The sequence below is a fragment of the Thamnophis elegans genome, chromosome Z (genome assembly GCF_009769535.1).
Source record: "Thamnophis elegans isolate rThaEle1 chromosome Z, rThaEle1.pri, whole genome shotgun sequence".
Classification (NCBI taxonomy): Eukaryota; Metazoa; Chordata; class Lepidosauria; order Squamata; family Colubridae; genus Thamnophis; species Thamnophis elegans.
This window is the reverse complement of record NC_045558.1, coordinates 86215861-86232433: the sequence shown is the minus strand read 5'-3', so window position 1 is coordinate 86232433 and position 16573 is coordinate 86215861. Positions and strand designations below refer to the sequence as shown.

Here is a 16573-nt window from a genome sequence, read left to right as displayed (position 1 = left end):
TTCACACCCTTCCAAGGACCAAAACTAATGTAAAACGCGGAAGGTAGACGCTCAAACACGTGAGCGTGGGTATTTACATTAAGCCACTCCTTTTATTTAACGCGACACATTTATGCTGCGCCTGTACAGCGGATTTTGGCATGGGCTTGCAGCACATGGGAAGGGTTAGGTTGGTTTAAACTACGAGTTTGAGAGCTCTTTTGAGGAGGAAGAGCTATTGTTTTGATGGGCTTCACCTCCATGCAATTATGAAACGGATTGATCTATTGCAAGGCTCCAGTCCTTAAAGATATTTACTTTGGAATATTTCCAAGAGCACTCTCAGTGTCGAATAAATAAGCGTAAAGAATCACGTTGTAAGTCACAAGGTTCATTTTTTTCAGTCAGTGTTTAACTTTGGTACCTCCCATTTCCGAGGAAAAAATGCGGATCTGAATCTTTGCTGGTCTCGGGGGGGAAAATGCACCTTAATAGAACGAATGAAAAAGAAGGGAAGTGACTATCGAGGGTGGAGCTGTTTATTTCCCACCTCTTGCAGGACGGTGGGAGTCGTGTGAAGGGACGAAGGATGACACCATTGTAGTATTTTTTTTTAATTTTCTGTTTGATGTGTATCATTGGCTGAGGAGTCCTAAGGATTTAGCGCCTGACTCTGGCCTCGGCGGAATACGGTGAGCACATACTCTCCTTAAGTTCTTCAGAAACCTTTCTAACGATCCACATATGACTCTCATACTCTTACTGTGCTGTTTTCTCTCCACCCACCCCCTTCCTCATTGATTTACCTTCCGCTGCTTTGCTTTCGCTCTTGTTTTTATCTACTTTTTTAACCTTTCTGTCTTTCTGAAACCTTTTGCTGGGCCGTTATGAGGATTCAAAAACACTTTATTTCTTCTGATTTCATGCCCCATTTCTTTTAGACGAGTGATTTTTAATATCCGTCGTTTTGCAGCAAAGTAATTTGACATTTAACACCATTATGCTGACCAGAAAAATGCCCCGTTGGTAGAACAAGGAAACTTAAGTGAATTTCCTATTTGCTTGGAAGCAACCAATGAGGGTGATGTTCCTTGTGAAGCAAATTCATTAATTTGTACTCTTTTCAGGTTGCATAGCAGATTGAGAAGGCAAAGTTTGTTCCAAGATGGCAATCTACCACTTTACTGTTTTTAGCAACATTTCTCAGACATGAACAAGAACTCATATTAAAGCATAAACTTCGCAGCTTATGGATCCTAGAATGCTGTGCATATATAATTCTCACAATTTATAATTAGGTATGTTATGCAAAACCTAAAGATTGGCTTAATGGGAAAAAATTTAACAGCAATAAGTTAGGGTATGTAAAAACAACTTTGACTCCTTGGTTTTTTCCCATGTCATCAATATCAGCACAGCTCTTTGTCAGCTGGCCCCTTTCTGCCCTTTCTTCAGCAATTTAATAGAATCAATAGTTGAAGCTTTTCACAATATTATTGTCTGCTAATATTTTGAAGTTATCATATATGTTAAAAGTACAAAACAGTATTGCAGAGATATACTTTCTATCTAATTGACTTTCTAAACAATCTTGAAAAAATTGAGCCAGCTGTGTTTCAGTATATATAATAGTTGTTTTATTTTAAATATAAAACTGAGTTGTTTCAAGTGTAGATATTTACAAATGATAAACAGAATCAATTATTTACTGTGCTTTATAAAATATTTATAGAAGACTAATTCAAAGACTAATTACCTACTTAGCTAAGTTTTTATTGTGAACTGCTCAGAGTTGTATTTAAGATGGAAGGCCATGGAAAATTTTAAAATAAACAAACAAAATCTTGAGGTAAGACGGGAAACATATAAATTTAATAAACTAATAAACCTAAGTTTAGGATCAATTAAAAAGCACAAAATAGAAGTTTCAAATTCATCAATCATTTTTTTGTCAATGGGATAATACAAAAATAAAAAGTCCAGAAATTAAGTCAAATGTTTGTCAAGAGGTAATTAAAAATTAATCTCAAAAAATGAAATGATGGGACTGAATTCAGTAGATGATGGCAATATTAGTGTAAGGTACAGCTAGCATTCAGGAACAAAATAACTGCTTCCTCTGAGATAATTAAAATCCATTTAGTTTTCAGTCTGTTTTGTGACATGAGTAAAGTTCACAAGCTTCTGACCAGCTGGAAAGTAGAATTTAGAAGAATTACAGGTTTTGTATCAGAAGAAATGGAACATAATTTAGGGTAATTCATTAGGTTACAGACAGTCAACTAAATTCTATCTAGAGTTGTAAAGGAACAACACTTCAGAAAGAGAGCCCTCTTAAATAGAATAAAATTATTTTCGTTTGAATGTTGGCTTTCTCCTAGGAATCAATCATTTTTCCAGAAGGGTTGCCAGGCACAGTACAATACAATCCATGATTATAGCATAATTAAATAGAAAATGCCTTTTCTGTATATAAATGAATTTTGAAAAAAATATTTAATTGGAAGGGATTATTTTTGTAAAGTGGGATAGATTCAGAAAATAATCTTGAAATAATTTGTACTTACTTGTGTTAGTTATTCAGATTTTTGCCAATACATTTGAGCTAGAAAAAATTTGTTGGAGCCATGCTTACCTCCAAGTTTTCTTCTGCTATAATAGGAGTGTCCCATTTTTTTTAATGGAGGCAAAAGAGCTAAAATGTTATCCCATTCAGAAGAATTTTTTCAAAAAATTTGGAGAAAATTTTAAAGTACCATATTTCCCCGAAAACACAACATGTCCTGATAATAAGGCCATGCCACATTTTTCTGGTGGGCAAAAATATAAGCCCTCCCCCGCAAATAAGCCCCCTGGACAACCCCCCCCCCCACCTCCAGCCAGGCAGAGTGTTTCAAAGTGTTTCTGCTCTTGAAACTAATATTTATTTGAACTTAAAACATGTGTGCCACTCACCGGACTGAATTAGATGAACTAATTGCACCAATTTTACTATTCAACAGATTGATAAACTTGGGCAGGATGTTGTTTATGTATTAATGAAATTTCACAGTTAGCTGAGCTTAAGACCATAAAGCAGCAGCATTATTAGCATCACATACCTGGATCCAATGAATTTCTGGAATGTGGGGAAGCTTTAGAAGGGAAAGGTATTTATGAAGAAATCGCTGATTTTAAATACTCTTTTCATTGTCTGAGTCCTAAATTCAGGAACGAAGTGCTGCTTTAGAATCAAAAGTCCTTTTTGTGCTCTGATTTGTTAATGCTGCTTGTTTGCAACAGAAAAACAGTGTTTATGTACAATGGATAAAGCCATCTTGTGGTTCAACAACCTGTTTACCAGAAAGGAGACAGAAGAAAGCAAATCGATTATGCAGAAAAATTCATATGCTGAGAATAAAGCACCCTCTTATGCCAGCATTAATGGAGCAGATGCTTCAGAGGTGTCTTGTGTTCCTTGTAATCATACCAATCGAGGTTTTGTCACTTGTCCTACTTGCCAAGGAACTGGAAGAATCCCCAGAGGTAGGTATATTTTCAAGACTTGTTTTGCAGAGGTGACCTGGCCTTGTTGATTGACATTCAGAGTCAAACCTGCCCCCCTCCTATTTTATGTATTGTTTAAACAAGAGATTCATTAACTGGGCTTAGTTATACTAATCTATAGAGCTGTTTTGACCTGATTAAAATAGCTGTGGAAAGACAAGCAATTCTCATGTACATATTTTTGCAATGAAAATAGTCAGACCCCATACATTGTGTTTTGCACATAGGGAAGCTTTTATTAAATTGACAGATTTCAACAGTTCTGGCAGCTTTGAATTTTCATAAAGATTTGCTTTTCCAGACTATTCCCTTATTTTTCTCTCTTCTATTGTTCTCCTTCTAGAGCAGGAGCAACAGTTAGTGGCCCTCATTCCATATGGAGATCAGCGGCTGAAGCCTAGACGGACGTAAGTACAGTCTTTTTCTGCTAAATGAATTTCTCCTCATTTTCTTCCTCCATCCTAGTGGAGTTATTATCCCTATTTGTTAGACATTCCTATCAGCGATTGCTGTGTATGTTGTGGTGGGAGGAAAGTCTGTTATCACTAACTGCCTATGATCTGTTTTGGCAGGAAGATGTATGTATTTCTCACAGTAGCCATTTGCCTGCTGACAACTTGTCTCATGATGTACTTCCTGTTCCCACGTTCAATTGCGGTGCTCCCCTCAGGTCTCAATGCATCCACCATCTCCTTTGACAATTCTTCTTCCAGCATCATCCTGAATATGACTGTAAGTTCAAGGAAGAGAGTGATGGAAGAGTGAGTTGGGGAGAGACATGGACCAAATTCATTTTATGAATCTTTTTTTAAATTCATCTGAGATTGAATATAACTCTGTGCTGGTTATAGGAAGCTAGGGGATAATATTGCAGGGCCACAAGTTAGAAACATGTCAATTCTGATCTAGAAGCCTCTCTTTTGTCCAGTTTCTATAATATATGGTTGCTCATTTTTCAAGGAAAGCTTGGTGAATAGGGTTAGATGTAATTTTTTGTCAAAAGATCGATTTTAAGACTGAACCCTGGTGGATAGAATAGTTGTTGGGATAAACTTTGCTCCCAAATTAAATCTTAATCTTTTAAAACAAAAGAATAAATGACTAAATGACATTAAAAGGAATAAAGTTTAGTCAGTCTCTTTCTATTTCTTTTAACCCAGACCAAGCATTTCACTGGGTTTTGTGTGATCATGGTTCAATTTATTTTTAATCAAAACTTGAAACCTGCATATAGATAGAAGGAGAAGAAAGGTTATGTAACATAATTCAAGTTCTAAAAAGCTTGTGTCTGGCCACATGGTCTCTTTTTCAAATGTTTATTTAATCATAAGTTTCATCTTCAAAAAGTTGTCACTGGTTAACACATTATGGTTTGATCTAGCTTGGTTTTTTTTAAGGAGAAGACTTTAAAACTAGAATGAAATAAATGACTTAATGCAATGTCTGAACCCAGCATAAATAATCCAAGAATTACACATGATAATCTAACTCAATTTTTAAGGAATTTGTGTGGCTTTTGATAGTACCGTTCTGGAAGATATATTTCAAGACACAATAAAATAAATACTTGGTTAATAACACATCAAGAATTTGTTTCCTACTCAGAAGGGCTAGGGCATGAACAAGGACCTCAATATTCGTTGAACTCTTAGATCATTACTAACAAACCTTCTGACAAAAGGAAAATCTAAATATTTGTTCATAATTTGTATTGCAATTAAAACATAGTGGGGGACCCTTCAATGTTAGCAAGCAGCAATTCAATTTTTTCAGCAGTTGAACAGCAGTACTTTTCTAAAAAGTAAATATTTTGAGTACTCATATAATGGAGTCTAAGATAATGTGCCAGAATGCTTAGACATGTATACATTCATAGAAAATATCTTAGAGTTGAGAGCCAATTTAATTCTTGTCGCCAAGATGATGCTCTTCAGATATTGCAGACTATAGCATCCATCAACCTAAACTAGCATAACCTGTTGATTAAGTATAGAAAACTATAGTCTAAAACTTCTGAAGAGCTTTTAAATTGCCTGTACCTGATGAAAATACCAGAATTAGAATTGTTTTATTTTGGGGAAGAAGAAAGAAATTGAATTTAATTATTTTTATATATGGAATAGAATAGAGTACATATCATCTGTTATATTGGCAGATCACTCTTACTATTTTTAATTATCAACATCATATTCTTAATATTCTTTGTTCAATGTGTTAAGTTGTGCAATAAGTATACAATATATAATCTGTCCTTGTGTAGCAACCACGTTCCATTCCTTAAATCAGAAGCAAAATGGTCACTAAGTAAATATGTGATAGAAAAAGGATGGAAGGGAGGGAGAAGGTGGGTGTGCGGGAGAGAGGGAGGGGGTAGAGAGAGAGAAGCTGTGAAGATCAATGGTTGCTGTTCTTTCATGCAGCAAAGCATTACTCTGGCATTTGGTCATAATGTACACCTTGATTGGAGGGGAAATTATAAATCCAAAGGAATTCCAGAGCAAGATGAAATTGCAGTTCTCATAAAGCTTTCCTTCCTCCCTCCATCTCTCATTGTCATAACCTCTGAACAGACTTGTATCATCAGCACACAACTTGTACAGCAGCTTAGCAGCATACCACACCCAAAGATAAATGTTGCAGACATTCAAAGCAGCATTATGCTACCAAGAAATAAGCACAATATTACTTCATGTGTAGAAATGCTGCCTCCAAATGAATGTGCTGAAGGACACAGAAAGGGCCAAACAACTAATCTTCTATAAACCTTCATCTCATGGACAAGATTAAATTGATCAAAAGGAAGCTGTTCTTAATTTAGTTCGGTTAATGTTGCTCTGTACCTAAAAGAAGCAGGTAATGCACAAGTTTTTAAACAATCACCTGCCAAAATCCACAGCTTGGAGTGTCACAATAATTCTTAGCATGCACCAAATGTAAAAACATGTCAATTCCATGTTTTGAATAGAATCTTGTATACTAGTAGAGCTGGCTCCTGCAGCTCTTAAAAAAATAAGAGTTAAATTTAGTAAGTAATATACATAGAAAAACCTTTATCCGGGGCCAACCTGCTACTTGTCCAGATCACTATCCCACAATCATTGTCCTCTTTCCTTTTGCATTCAACCACTCATCCCCATAAAAGTAAATGGCTATCTACTATAGAGATGTGTACTGTTTAAGACACTGGGGCTTTGCAGCACTTCAGATACGATTTCAGAAAAGTGCTTGTATGGTTTTTGGAGGAGACCAGCAGATGTGGACTGTGTTTAAGCACCTGACGACTTTTGAATTAAAAATCTGAAACTGCACAAACCTAGAAACCATACGTTTCATCATGTTTTGTATTATATCTTAAAAAGTAGCAGCAACAGAGGCAGAGTAGGAGCCTTTTAAGGGCAAAAGTTCAAGAGAATCCTTTTATGAATGCAGACAATGTGCCAATTTACCACTTTTTTCTGATCACCTATCCTCCTTCTCTTTAGAACATATTAAATGTGACAAACAACAATTTTTATCCTGTGTATGTGGCTCAGCTTGACATTGAAGTCTTGCATAAAACAGTGGTGATTGGGAAAAAAACTGTGATGACTCAGTTGGATATCAAGCTTTTGCAGAGTGCCCAGGTGAGGACTTGAAGGGCTTTACTAATTTGTCTGAACACAAATATGAATACACTTTACAGTAACTTTCTCTTTCTGATATATTTTTAGATCCTTTACAGCATCTCTAGTACAATCATGGATACCAACACTTAGTAAGTACATTTCTAAGAAATGTTCCAGCAATTAGCTAATTCATTTTAAAACAATGGTGTCAAAAGTGAAATTTTATTTGTCTTGACAATTATATATCCTTCTTTTAATCAACTAGTTGATAGATTTTTATGTTGCAGAACTAATGGAGATGCTTTTAAAATATTTAGAGGAAGTTCTTTAGATTTATTTCAAAGGAGAAAAGGCCTAATTCTAGAAGATCATCCATAATGCTAATTTTCCCTGATTAATTTTGGCAATACAGAATTGATTATCCCCACTGCAGTAATTTAACATACCAACAGAACTTCTGATGAATTTGAAATCTACCTGTATTTTAAAGTAGAGGATTTAAAAATACTTAATTTGACTAAAAATTGATTTTATAACATTCTGACATAATGCCAATTCCATACTTAGTCAACAAAATAATAATCCTTAGCTGAAACAAAATCAACTGTTAAAACTTTAGATGGATATACCTGCTGTTCTCCAGAATCTATAGTTGTGTTCCTCCTCACCCCCACTATGGCAGCATTAAGCTACTTGACTCCTGTGTATAAATTGGCTGAAAATTATGCCATCATAAGAAAAACCCTTTTCATATTTTAATCCCTTCCTCCTCTTCCTTCACCTTGATGCATTTGTATTTTCTTACTGAAGTATTGGTCCCAATTGTGGGATTATCTCCTTGCCCCTATTGCTAGAAAAACAGGCACATCACCTTTCTTCCTTTTGGTGGGTGTTTAAGGACATATGGATTTCATTGATACACTGATACATTTTACTTCAACTCTTGTACAGTACTTGAACTTCAGTTCTTGTACAGTACTCAATATTTTCCCATCTGATGCCGTCATGAGTCCAGTAAGGATATAAACATGATTTTATCATTATTATTAATACTTGAACTAAAAGGAAAAAAACTTGTCCATTTCACCCGATAAGAGGATAAGAGGTAAGAGAACTCTACCATATCAGTGCCATCAATGACCTTGTAGGAAGCATCACCAATTCACATTTATTTCTGTCCGTTGGGATGTAAGGGGAAACTAGCAGCCTCTATTCAAGTTCACATGGTTAAAAAAAACCTTTAACCATTCCATCTGTGAATTGTTTAAAAATGCCTAGCTTTTTACATTTCCACTGGTGAACTTGTCTGTGAATGTGTTTATGAGTGTCTACACACACATACAAGTAAAAAGTCCAGCCTTTCACCATTCCATAATCCAACAACCCAGCATGAAATGGTGACTGAGGCTTGGTTGAGGATGATATGTATTCCTGCTCTTAAGAGATATTAATTATTAATGGCCTATCCTTGCCTTAAGGCAACCTGGTTGTGCAAATCAATCTTTAAGGATTTTTCTGGTTATTTTCCCCAAGATACTTTCATTTATGGATGCCAGGACTTGAACATATAAATTCCTGGGTTTCATTGACCAAAAGCTTTCCATTAATATGGAATATACCCACTTCATCTGTAAAATCTAGAGAAACTAGTCTAATTCAATAAACACCATAAAGGTGTACTAAAATACAAAATGAATTAAAGTATGACTTTTTTATGTGCCACATAATAATAGTGAAATTCTCCATTATTTCAGCAAAATTTGCACGTGGGCCAAAATAAAGGTTCACAATGTTCTTCTGCATATACAGTAAGTCTGATTCTCTGTTTTATGATAGCTAACTCTTGGTCCAGTATTTGTATCTTTTAACCTAAAATCCTAATGATTAGATGGTTGGTTTAGTTTGTAGGCCAAATATTTCATTCTGCTCAAACGAGGAGCATATTTTTAATCAAGAGAATCTTCTCTTACTTACCATATTTTCGGAGTATAAGATGCACCGGAGTATAAGACACGCCAAGGTTTTGAAGAGGCAAATTTTTAAAAAAGTAGGGAGGGAGAGAGAGGTAGAGAAAGCAAGAGAAATATAGTAGGTAGGTAGAGAGAGTAGGTAGGTAGGTAGAGGGATAGAGAGAGAGAAATAGAAAGAGATAAATATAATAGATAGGTAGGGGGAGAGGGTGTGTAGGTAGGTAGAGGGATAGAGAGAAATACAGTAGATAGGGAGGTAGAGTGTATAGGTAGGAAGAGGGATAGAACAGAGAGAAATACAGTAGATAGAGAGGGAGTATGTAGGTAGGTAGAGGGATAGAGAGAAATACAGTAGATAGGGAGGGAGAGGTAGGTACGTAGGTAGAGGGATAGAGAGAAATACAATAGATAGGTAGGGAGAGTGTGTGTGTAGGTAGGTAGGTAGAAAGAGGGAGAGAAATACAGTAGGTAGATAGGGAGAGAGTGTGGGTAGGTAGGTAGGTAGGTAGGAAGGAAGGAAGGAAGGTAGAGGGATAGAGAGAGAGAAATGGAAACAGAAATACAGTAGATAGATAGGGAGAGAGAGAGAGTAGGTAGGTAGGTAGATAGAAAGAAAGAAAGAAAAAGAAAGAAAGAAAGAAATACAGTAGATAGGTAGGGAGAGAGAGTATGTGTAGGTAGGTAGGTAGAAAGAGGGAGAGAAATATAGAAGATAGATAGGGAGAGAATGTGTGTAGGTAGGTAGGTAGGTAGGTAGAGGGATAGAGAGAGAAATGGAAACAGAAATACAGTAGATAGGTAAGGAGAGAGAGAGAGAGAGAGAAATACAGTAGGTAGGTAGGGAGAGAGAGAGTAGGTAGGTAGGTAGATGTTTCCAGATGTATTTATCCATGTGCTGGAGAAGGAAATCGCTGACAAACCTTAAGACTTTGTTTCTGCTGGCACAGCACTTGATCAATGTAATTCTCATCAGTTAAAAGGCTTTCCAAAGGGGTGGGGGGAGTTTTGCACTCTGCAAACCTCCCAAAAATGGCCAGTTTTTCACGAAAAGGGGGGCATTTTTTTTCAAATAAAAGGCATGAACAACCTTGTGGGGCTTGCAGAGTGTTCCTGGGGGGGGGGGGGGGGGGCAAAAGAGAGGGCCAGTTTTTTGTCAAAAAAATTGCATGCATAGCCTTATGGAGGCTTATAGAGTGCTGCTGGAGGCTGGGGTGGCAAAAAACGGCTCATTTTTTCCTTATTTCTGCCCTCCCCAGCCCCCAGGAGCTCTCTGAAAGCCTTCTAAAAGCTATGCATGGCCATTTTGGTGAAGGGGGCGGGGCTTTTTTCTTTTCTTCCTTTTTGAGGAAAAAACAGTGTGTCTTATACTCCAAAAAATACGGTAGTTGTTTCGCTCCTTGTTTAATCATTTCATCATATCACTAATAAATGTAATTAATGTAATTTCTATAGGAATTATATCACTTCTTTAAAAAAAAACATATATTGGTTCTCTCTGTAATGACAATAAACTTCCAGATCTGTTAATTTTGCATTCTCTGTCCATTATCTTCCAAAATATACCATTGAGAATAAAGTCTGGGATTTAAATTATTGGTAGAAGTGACAAGGAGGTATTGTATTTGTAAACATTTTTTTACCAAATTCCTATTTTTCTCTCCTTCCAGAGGCACACTGACTTGTTCCTATCTCTCTCATTCGGAGCAACTTTCCTTTGAAAAGTATCAGTATGTGGATTGCAGAGATGGTGTCCTACTGTCTTGATTCTAAAATCTCTCATGGCTACAGTAGAGTCCTGGGGGAATTCCTTTTGGCTGTTTCTTCAGTCCCCTTCAGTGAAATTGCAGTAGCATGTGTTTCATGCCTCTGGGGATTTATAGTGTGGGAAGAAACTGAAGTTTTGATTTCTTTTTTGCCAGTTCTACAAAACAGGAAGATGGCTATGGCATCACATTCCTTTTAAGATAGCATATAATGATACTAATGGACTAAAAGAACAGCAGAATGGCACCTGAGTGCAGAAAACGGGATGCAAGAAGAACATGCTAACTTGAAACAGTTATGCTTCATATTAGAATTTGAATAGATTTAGGCTGCATGGATCACCAAGTGGCTGCTGAATTTGCCGATACTGTTTATTTCTTTTGGAGATTACTGCCTGGAACTGGGATCTGTAAAAACAATGAAACATGCCACTATAGACTTTATTGGAGGGCTGGGGGTAGATCTGATGTGTTCTCCTTTTCCCAGAACCATCTTCTCCCAAACCGATATAGGAGGAGGAAAACTTGGACTTTTTGAAGGAGGCATTACCACTGAATTAAGGTTGTACTTCTTCTCCCACTAGATTTTCCCCTGTTCATTAGTTCAGCTCTTTTCTAAGTTGTAGGGAGAAAAAAAGGTTTATGAAGCCAAAATAATTGCTCTGTTTCAAATGCTGCTTTTCTAAATCTATTTCTACTATAGCTTTATTTTCTTGTTTTATTTTCCTAAACTTTATTAACTTTTTAAAAACAGAATACAAAAAAGCAAAGAAAACATTAAAAGGTTTACTCACTGTTGGAGCTAAGAAATGAATAAAATCCTGAATATATTTTTTCTTTGACCAGTATGACAGTTCTCATACAAAAAAGGATCAGTAAAAAATGATTATGGCCTTTAAAATTAGGTAGGTTTGAAACAAATTGTGCAATGCTGCCTGGTGATAGTATATGATAGAAAGACAGTTGGATAAAAAAACTGGTAACTGGAAAATGCAGTTATTTACCCATCTTTTTAAAGAGATACTTGTACAATACTTCCTAAATTCTTTCAAGTTTGGTTTCATTTGATATGCAAACTATTTAGTACTGCAGCGTAAATATCAGGTAGGTTGAAAAAGAAGTATTTTATTAGGATCTAATGGACCTTTTCTGGCCGCACTTTATTATTATTATTATAATTATACAATTGTATCACAGCGGCCAGTTGTTTCGCCGGATTTGGCATTGGTTACTAGTCGGGCCCCATCCAGGGGCCTAGGACGTCGTAACCAGAGGTGGGTTCCTACCAGTTCGCACCTATTCGGTAGAACCGGTTCGTCAAATCTACCGAACCAGTTAGAAGAGGTTCCATCAGTGGACCCAGAAAGCAGGCCACACCTACAGAAGAAGTTCCAAAAATTTTTGAAACCCACCACTGGTCGTAACGTATTATTATTATTGTTATTATTATTATTATAGCTAATATATTAGAGACCAAAAGTAGTTTATTTTCTTGTTCAGGAACATCTGATTTCTTTTTTATTCTTTTTTCTGAATAAAGCTATATTGCTACAAATAATCATGAGACAAATAAGACAATGTGTACTTGGACTCCTTCCTTTTAACTTCTCTGAAACTGGAATTGACAATGGGCAAATTTAAAAACCATTGATCTAGACTGTGAGGTGGGTGCTTAGTACTTTTAAAAAAAATATTAAGCACCAACTCCACCGCCTCAGTCAACCAGAATAAATAAATGGGCAGAACAGAGTTTGCAAAAAAGAAACCATTACAAAAAATTTTCAGCTGGATCTCTTGGTGAAAGCCTAAGAAACAGAAGGAATTTTCTGGATAACACAGCCGGCTTCTGTTCTTAATTACTGTTCTGAAATTTCTGTTCTAGTTTCATGGGAAATTACAGAATAGCAATGTCTCAGCACTGCTAAAGGGCCTAGCATGACAACTTAAATCAGTCCTACCAGATTCTTTCCCAGTCTTTTTCAAACCTGTTCCCCAAAAGAAAACAGATAACAGGCAAGTTTGGGCTGTGGCTAGAAGTTTCAGGCAGAAAAGTGGGGAGACATCATACAAAGTTTCGCACAAAGGCAGGCAGTGTGGAACTGTGACTCCAGAGAACTTTTATTAGAAGAATTCCCAAAAGATTAATCTTCATTGTATGCTCTGGCAGCCTTCAGCTCAGACAGGTGGCATTTTGTCCTACAGCAATTACAGAACATTTCTTCATGCAGTTTTCAGTTCTTGTTACCACTGTTGTATGTAGTCTATTGACTAGAGGAGAAAATATAGCCCATTAATCCAACACCGCAACCCATCCTACGCATAGCCATATGTTATAGTAAGAACAGTTTGGAAGAACAAATCTGAAGATGGAAAAGGTACGTTAGTCAAAGGAACAGAAAGGTGATGGGCCATAGAATCACTAAAACCAAGCCACAGAGAATGCCAGAAACCTTATAGAAAAGGACAAAGGACATATAGGAGAGCAGTGTTTCACAGCTAGTTTCTTTAATATCTTACCTAAAGTTTCAATGCAGAAAAATGCATTTTGAGTTTTACACCACCACTTAACTGGTGGAACAGTGAAAAATGTAGTAAAATGTAGTATTCCCTGCAGCTTTGAGTTCGGTCCTGACAGGGCTCAAACCTCCTATACTTCTGAGGTTGGTAAAATGAGGACCCAGATTGTTTGGGATAATATGTTGGCATTGTAAACTGCCCAGACAATGCTGTAAAGCACGGTGGAACGATATATAAGTCTGTACTATTGCTATTGCCATTTCTGTGGTCAAATGGACTTCGGCAACAACATACCTTTTGTTCCCATTACCTTGACTTCTCAAGGCTTCAAGGTGCATTTAAAACTTTCATAGCAGCCAAGGTTCTATGAAATGGGTCAGGAAAGTTGTGGGCACTACTCTAGCAAGAAAACTCTGAAAGCAGGTGGGCAACAGGGAAGTAGGCGTGTTCCCTTTATTTGGGAAGTAAAGGATCATAAAGAAAAAGAATGTTGGTCCTAACGTGTCTTTTCAGGGGAAGAGAGGAAGGGGTCACGTGTGGGTATTCTCAAAGCCTGATTGGTCCAAAGACTCAGAGAAAAGCTCTTAAATGCTCCTTCCTTCTCCTTATTTCCCAGTTTCCTTGATGGTGAACACTGGACCTGAAACCTAATACAGAGAAATCCCCCCCCCCCCCCCGGAACCTCCCTGTCCTATCCTTGGCCCTGCCTTACGCTAACTAGGGCAGGTCGTGACCCCTCCCTCTCTTCCCCTGAAAAGACACGTTCGGGTAAGACCAACGTTCTTTTTCGAGTGGAAGAGAGGGAGGGGTCACATGTGGGACCTACCCAAGATTAGTCCCAGGGAGGGAGAACTATGGCCCAAGGGGAATTTCAGCCGCCACCCTCTGCAGGACCCTACACCCAAAGGAAGCATCTGCTGAGGCGAATGCATCCAGTCGATAGTGCTGGATGAAGGGGGTCGGGGAAGCCCAAGCAGCCACCTGATAAATGTCTTTGAATGGCGCCTTGGTGGCCCATGCCGCCGTGGTCGCAGCATTTCTAGTGGAGTGGGCCATAATCCCAGCCGGGGCAGGCTGACCCACCACCTCATAGGCCCCTACAATGGCCTGACGTAGCCATCGGCCAGTGGTGGCCAAGGATACCCTGGCTCCCAATGTCCCCAGCTGAAAGACAAAGAGGGCCTCCGACCTGCGCACCCCCGCCGTCCACCTGAGATAGATACGCAAGGCGCGCCGGACATCCAAACGATGCCAAAGTTGCTCCCTATCACTAGAAGGTGTCAGGCAAAAATTGGGCAGAATAATTTCCTGGGCCCTGTTCACCTTTGGAAGAAAAGTGGGGTCAAGCTGAAGAATTACCCTATCCTGGTGAAATTGACAGAGGTCATCTTTGGATGATAGGGTGCCCAGTTCTGAGATACAATGGGCAGAAGTGACCGCCACCAGAAAGGCTACCTTAAGGGACAGCAATCTTAAATGAACAGTCCTAATCGGTTCGAATGGGGGCCCCGTCAAAGCCCTGAGGACCAGGGGAAAATCCCACGTCGGGAATCTGTGGATAAGGGGGGGGGGGCTGAGATTAGCCGCCTCCTTAAGGAAGCGTTTGATCAAAGGAACGTGGGAAAAAGAGGAAGAACCCTCTCCCCCCAGGACGGAAGATAATGCCACTACCTGTCGACGCAGGGTGTTATGTGATAGGCCATTGTCCAGCCCTTTCTGTAAAAAGTCCAGGACGTTGGGAATTGTGGCTGGGTCGATGCCCAGTGACAAAGGCTGCCCAGGTGGCGTTATGTATCCAGGTAGTTGACGGATGCTTAGAGGCCTCAATGGGCCGTATGACCTTGGAGGACAGGTTAGCCTCCCTCAGGAGTTGCCATTCAAGACCTAGGCGGTCAAATGGAGCCACTGGGGCCCCAGGTGGATCAAGACAATCTCCTCCCGAGGGATCCTCCATGGATGGGACACTGACAGTTGTACTAGGTCCGCAAACCTGGGCCAGTAAGGGGCTATCATGATGACTAGAGCCTTCTCTGTCACTACCTTCCTGGGGGTTCCTGGGATAAGAGGAATGGGAGGGAAGGCATAGAGTAGGCCCGGAGGCATCTGCTTCTGAGGGCATCCGTGCCCTCCGCTGTTCGGCTCTGGAAATGGGAGAAGAATCGTGGCAGTTGAGAATTTGCCGGAGTGGCAAAGAGGTCCACAAATGGGGAGCTGACTCTCTGACACCTCCCGAAAGAGGTCTGGATGGAGCTGCCACTCGCCATTGTCCAGAGTCACCCAGCTTAGCCAGTCCACTTGGTGGTTGTACTCGCCTCCAGCCAGAGAGCCCAAGAATGCGTCCCTCCCTGACAGTTTATGTGGGCCTTTGTGGCCACATTGTCTGTCAGGAGGAGCACGTGACGGCCCTTCACAAAGTCCTTGAAGTGTTGGAGGGCCAGTCACGCTGCCTTCAGCTCCAACCAATTGATGATGTGTTGTAAGTCTGAGGTCCAACAGGGCCCCCCCAACCGAACAGACTCGCATCTGTGGTCACAGTCACTCTGTCCGGTTCCCAAAATGAGCAGCCCCTTCATAGGGCTGGGGAGAGCCACCACTTTAGAGACGCTCAGGCTCCCGCTAGGAGGCAGATGGTCTGGAGGGAGTTGCTCATCCTCCTTTTCTGAAAGGGGATGAGTGCCCACTGGAGGGGACGGAGATGGAGTCTGGCCCATGGGACTATCCCGATGCAAGAGACCATCTTGCCAAGTAACTGCGACAAGATCAGTATGGAAACTAACGGACTTTTGTGAACCGTTCTGGCAAGTTGGTGGAGGCTAGACTGATGGTCCGGGGACAGTTGGACGATCCCTGACACTGAATTTATGACCGTCCCTAAAGGAAGTGTGTGGATGGAGAAAGGTGACATTTGGGGAAGTTGACTGAGAACTCTAGGGACTGAAGGCGCTGAATGGTGAGCTGAAGGTCTGCTACTGCCTGTCGAAGGGACCACCGGAATGGACCTTAGGTGAGCCGCCAATGCCGCCAAGACCTTTGTGAATGTGCGAGGGGCCGATGCCAGGCCAAAGGGGAGGGCCCTGTATTGGTAGTGAAGGTTTCCGTGCGAGAACCTCAGGTACCTGCGATGAGCTGGCAGAATAGGAATGTGGAGGTAGGCCTCTGTTAGGTCTACCGACGCCAAGAAATCCCCTTTCTG

General features: G+C 39.6%; 1 protein-coding gene across 2 annotated transcripts; it reads left to right on the top strand.

The window, feature by feature from the left end:
- Window positions 1-387: 387 nt before the first annotated feature.
- On the top strand, window positions 388-11693 carry TMEM106A (transmembrane protein 106A). Of its 2 annotated transcripts, XM_032237412.1 has the most exons (9): window positions 388-671; window positions 1107-1277; window positions 3262-3504; window positions 3869-3932; window positions 4098-4257; window positions 7008-7148; window positions 7236-7279; window positions 8885-8938; window positions 10768-11693. In XM_032237412.1, exons 3-9 carry the CDS (start codon window positions 3282-3284, stop codon window positions 10862-10864), a joined length of 783 nt encoding a protein of 260 aa, XP_032093303.1. In that variant the 5' UTR covers window positions 388-671; window positions 1107-1277; window positions 3262-3281; the 3' UTR covers window positions 10865-11693. The 2 variants fall into 2 exon arrangements, with proteins under 2 accessions (XP_032093303.1, XP_032093302.1); XM_032237411.1 differs by lacking the exon at window positions 1107-1277 and having other exon boundaries at window positions 389-671.
- Window positions 11694-16573: the final 4880 nt, after the last annotated feature.